General features: G+C 45.1%; 1 protein-coding gene across 2 annotated transcripts in view; it reads left to right on the top strand.

The window, feature by feature from the left end:
• The window catches only part of Prmt3 (protein arginine methyltransferase 3), a 72,884-nt gene extending 68,879 nt beyond the window's left edge, over window positions 1-4,005 (top strand). For both annotated transcript variants that reach the window (XM_005370346.3, XM_026777614.1), the window contains one exon: window positions 3,159-4,005. In XM_005370346.3, the coding sequence (XP_005370403.1) occupies window positions 3,159-3,268 (110 nt within the window). In that variant the 3' untranslated portion in view covers window positions 3,269-4,005. The remainder of the gene's footprint in view (window positions 1-3,158) is intronic.
• The last annotated feature ends 926 nt before the right edge of the window (window positions 4,006-4,931 follow it).

Genomic DNA, 4,931 nt, shown 5'->3' with positions numbered 1-4,931 from the left:
TGTATTACAAATCTTGATCTGTTTCATGTTTAAATTTGAAAATATGGTTGTCATCAGGCTGTTTCTTTACACACATAGTGTGTTTGCTCAGGTTGTTGACACACACAGTGAACTTGCTCAATGGTTACATACACAGTGAACTTGCTCAGGCTGTTTACACACAGTGCACTTGCTCGATGTTTACGCACAGTGAACTTTCTCAATGTTTAAACACACAGTGAACTTGCTCAGGCTGTGTACATACACAGAGTGAGCTTGCTTGATGTTTACACACACAGTGAGCTTACTCAGGCGGTTTACACACACTCGATGCTTACACATACAGTGAGCTTGCTCAGGCTGTTTGCACACACAGTGAGCTTGCTCGGGCTGGTTACACACACAGTGAGCTTGCTCAGGCTGTTTACACACACTCGATGCTTACACACACAGTGAGCTTGCTCAGGCTGTTTACACACACTCGATGCTTACACACACAGTGAGCTTGCTCAGGCTGTTGACACAAGCTTGCTCCAGCTTTTTCTCTCCATCCAGAAAGAGCTTGCTGTACACTCTGAGCAGCATCAGTTATTTGTATCTGCCTGACACTGACTAATTACTCTTATCTAGCCCGCTGTGACAGCCACTGCACTTCAGTTAGGTGCGGACAGTTGAAGGGGGCTCAGCAGTATGAATTATGTGTTTACCACTGTGACCCTTCACACCATTTAATTAACTTCAGTAAGTGTGTATTGCACCCTAATCTTTGAAATGGCTGCTGTGGAAGAGAGATAGATCTTTTGTCTTATCTTCAAACATGAGAACAGCAGCAATGTCAGCTTCATATTTAAGGCAGTTCATGCTTAATGTTTCTCCTAGTGTTGTGAGTTCTCAGCCCGTTTCTTTCAAATAAAGGCAGTCATTTTAATAATTCTATTGGGTGCATAATTTTTTCTGTGCTTTCCTCATTGTCTTTGTGTCGCTGAGACAGCCGCACTCAATGGTCCAGTATCTCCTGCCTCAGCCCCCTGAGTGCTAGAATTATGGCTGGGTCACTGCCCAGCTTTGTGTTTGTATATGTAGTTTGCATTTGTCTGATTCCTGATGACATCAGCATTTTTCATCTGCTATTGGGATTTGTGTGGCGCTTGTGAGGAATGGGATTTTTGAGACAGTCTCTCTCTGTGTCCTTGCCTGGCTTTACCAGACTGACTCTGAACTTGCTATCCTCCTGCTCCTGCCTCTGCCCCTAGGTTCTGGGCAGTAGTCGGGTGCTACCACATCCTGCCCTTTTGCTGGATTTTTAGGTGGGTTATTTTTTGTCAGTTAGCTGTAAGAATTGTTTGTGTTCTTTATAAGGTAGGTGCATTGATGATGTCTTCATCCCAGTTTCTACCATGTCTTTACAAAGAATAGCCATAGAATAGAGGTTTTATGAGTTTTACTGTCAGCCATTGATAGCATGTGCCTTTTGTGCTGATCCTAAAACTTCAGCTGATTCTGACAATGATGTGTGTTTCTTCTGAAATGTTCAGGCTTGCTCACAACATTTAGGTCTCTATTCCATTTCATGTTCATTTTAAGAGTTAGTGATTCATCTTTTCAGTTGTTCTATCTTCATTCTCGACAGAACTGTCCTTCTTCGTTTAATTACCTTGGCGCCTTTGTCGGAAGTTAATGGGCCATATGCATCTGGGCTTCTTTCTGAGCACACGCTTTGTTCTGTTGATCTATGTGTCTGTCCTTAAATCAGGAGGGCACCATCTTTATAAACGTTGATCCTCTAACTTGTTCAAACTATTTCGGCTCTTTCAGATTCCATTCACATATACATTTTATCAACTGGGGTGCTGATGAGTGCGCTAAGTCCACAGACCAGTGGGGAGAATGTGGTCCACATGGTGCTGAGTCCAACCCCATGCATATCCTCCATATTTCATGGTCGTATGTCGATACATGGCATAAGTTCCATTTTCTCTGTGTTATGTACCAAAACAAGTCTATTTAATTCATGAAGTGGCATCTTCTCAGTTTCTGAATCAGTAAATGATAAATTCAAATCAAGTTTATTGGAGTGAAATGAAAATTTAAAACTACAAAAGGAAATGAATGGCTCAGCTGGTGAAGTGTCTTCCCTTCAAGTGTGGGGACCAGAGTTCAGATCCCTAGCACCCACATAAAGAGCCAAGTGTAGTACCACGTGTGCCTGTGAGCCCAGATTAAAAAATCCGGAGCAGCTGATCCCTGAAGTCACTGGCTAGTCTAGCCCAGTTGTGAATGCATGTGTAGTGAGAGACTCCTGTCTCACAGTAATAAAGTTGGGCCAGGAATGATGGCACACACTTTTAATCCTATTGTGTGGAAGGGGGGCAGAAGCAGGTGGATCTCTATGACTTCAAGGCCACCCGAGGCTATATAGTAAGACCCTGTCTTAGAAAACAAAAAATAAAGTAGACCCAGCTGAGGAGCTGTTGGCAACTGTTAAGCTTCTGCGAGAGAGCAGTCAGTTTTCTTTGGAGTCCCTGGTCAAGTCACTCATGTTCCATAGAAGGCACACCGACACCTAAGAATATATGAGATATGGGCAGCACAAATTGGACTTGATGGGGTTAAACAAAACAAATTGGGCGCTGTGGAGCAGTTTTAATCACAGCAGCTTTAATCAGGAGGCAGAGGCAGAGGCAGGCGGATCTCTGTGAGTACAAAGCCAGCCTGGTCTACAAGACCAGGAGAGGCTCCAACTCCACGGAGAAACTCTATCTCAGAAAAACAAAAAACAAAGATAACAACAACAAAGAAAGAACACCAAGCTAGGTGGGAGGGAAGGAGACTGGATCTGGGAGGAACCGGAGTGGTCTTATTAAAGCAGGGAATGGTGAGGACACCACTGTCAGCCTTGCTTTGTCACTGTAACTGCAGAGATGGGGAAGTGAAATGAGGTTTCGCACTAGAAAGGCTCAGGCATCCCAGTGAGTCTTCAAGAAAGCCTGCTTGCCTGTAACAGCTGCGGTTTCATGGAACAGTGTGCTCACTGGTGGGCCTCTGTGGTTCCTCCTGTTTACATGGCAGGACACTGAAGGCCGGCAGCCATGTCTTGTGCCTCTGTGACGACAGAACAAGAGACCCACTGGATGGTATGTTCTTACTGTTCTTACTGTGTGCTCTGCCTTACTTTGTAGGTGAAGCCTTGAAAGGAAAGATCACAGTTCACAAGAATAAGAAGGATCCTCGCTCCCTTATTGTGACCCTGACCTTGAACAGCTCAACTCAGACTTACAGTCTCCAGTGACCATCTTGGTCTCCAGCTGCTGCAAAACCTGAAGCACACATGACTCTCGGTCTTTAACATGGGATCGGGCGGTCAGTGGGAGGGGCGGGCTCCACAGGGCTGCAGCTCCTGGCTAGTAAGTGTAGAATAGAGTAGGGAGCTCAGCAGAGGACCGTGCCCTCCTCCTGCTTCTGCTGTGGGACCCTAGTCGCAGAAGCCTGCTTGGCAGACTAGCTGAAGGGAGCCCTCTCCTGCCAGACTGAGAGTCATTTAAATTATTGGCTTACTTTTGAAACAGTAGTAATTCCGGATTTCTTTTATATATTTGTAAGTTTCTTACTATATTTTTTTTTAATAATGAGCAGGACAAAGCCCTGTTTTGTTGGAGGTTTCCTTTCCAGAAGAACAGTTTCTAGTTGCATCCTTTGCTGTAATATCAGGGTATCTTAATACCAGAGAACCAGTGGACAGGACAGAGCAGTGGCTTCTGCAGGTCCTGTTTGCAGAGGCTGAGCCTGTCCTCTCCAGCCACCTGCAGCTCAGCTATCTCTCCTCAGCGTTCTCGAGCCATAGATAGCACTGCCGGGGAGTCTGACCTCAGTGCTTACCCTAGGTGTAATGGACTCCTCTCAGGCTGAGATGGATAGAGATGCCTCTCAAATGCTGCCTTTCAGACCAGGTCACACATGCATCTGCTAATATTAGAAATCATGTTATTTCGATTGGAAGAATGAAAATACTCAATAAAATGTCTAACTATTGGAGAATTGAAAGCTTCCTCTTTGTACTGATTGCTGTTGTGAGGTCATAAACATTTAACAAGTCAAGGAAGGTGTCAATTTCAAGAAGCAGTAACTCCAGCAGGTGAACCAGGCGTGTTGTCTGTCCACACTAGACACCAGCAGGAGCTCAGACTAGTTCTGGAGATCTCATGTGCACTTAGTCTCTTTCCTTAGCCCGACTCCCCTTCACAAGATGCCGGTTATGTTAGTACAGTTCAGGTGTTGACGTCAGGGCCTCATTAAGAGGAGGTGACAGTATTGTCATTGTTCATTGAAGGAGCTCTTCCCAGGAACACAGAATGAATGAGCAGTCTCAGCAGGCTGGCCTTTACAAAATACAAGAAGGGCTACAGCAGAAAAGAACTGGACTGCCAGCGGAGGGAGATAACCCATCAGATTTTGTGTTGTATTGTTTTGCAGTATTGAGATTTAACTCAGGGCCTCACCCATATAGAGAAACACTGAGCTATGACCCGGCCTTCCTTCCCCCCCCCCCCCCCCCTTATTATTTCCTTTCTGTTGGAAGAGGCTGCTTGTTGGTTTCTGGCCACTCAGCTAGCTTAGACCTGAAATAATCACACAGAAACTGTATTAATTAAATCACTGCTTGGCCCATTAGCTCTAGCTTCTTATTGACTAACTCTTATATTTTTAACCTTTTTTTTTTTTTTTTTTTTTTTTGGTTTTTCGAGACAGGGTTTCTCTGTGGCTTTGGAGCCTGTCCTGGCACTAGCTCTGTAGACCAGGCTGGTCTCGAACTCACAGAGATCCACCTGCCTCTGCCTCCCGAGTGCTGGGATTAAAGGTATGTGCCAAATTTAACCCATTTCTATTAATCTGAGTATCGCCACATGACAGTGGCTTACTGGCTAAAGTTCCCAGCGTCTGTCTCCAGCAGCTCC

This window comes from Microtus ochrogaster, unplaced genomic scaffold, assembly GCF_000317375.1.
Source record: "Microtus ochrogaster isolate Prairie Vole_2 unplaced genomic scaffold, MicOch1.0 UNK76, whole genome shotgun sequence".
NCBI classification, from domain to species: domain Eukaryota; kingdom Metazoa; phylum Chordata; class Mammalia; order Rodentia; family Cricetidae; genus Microtus; species Microtus ochrogaster.
This window is presented reverse-complemented; position numbering and strand designations above follow the sequence as displayed.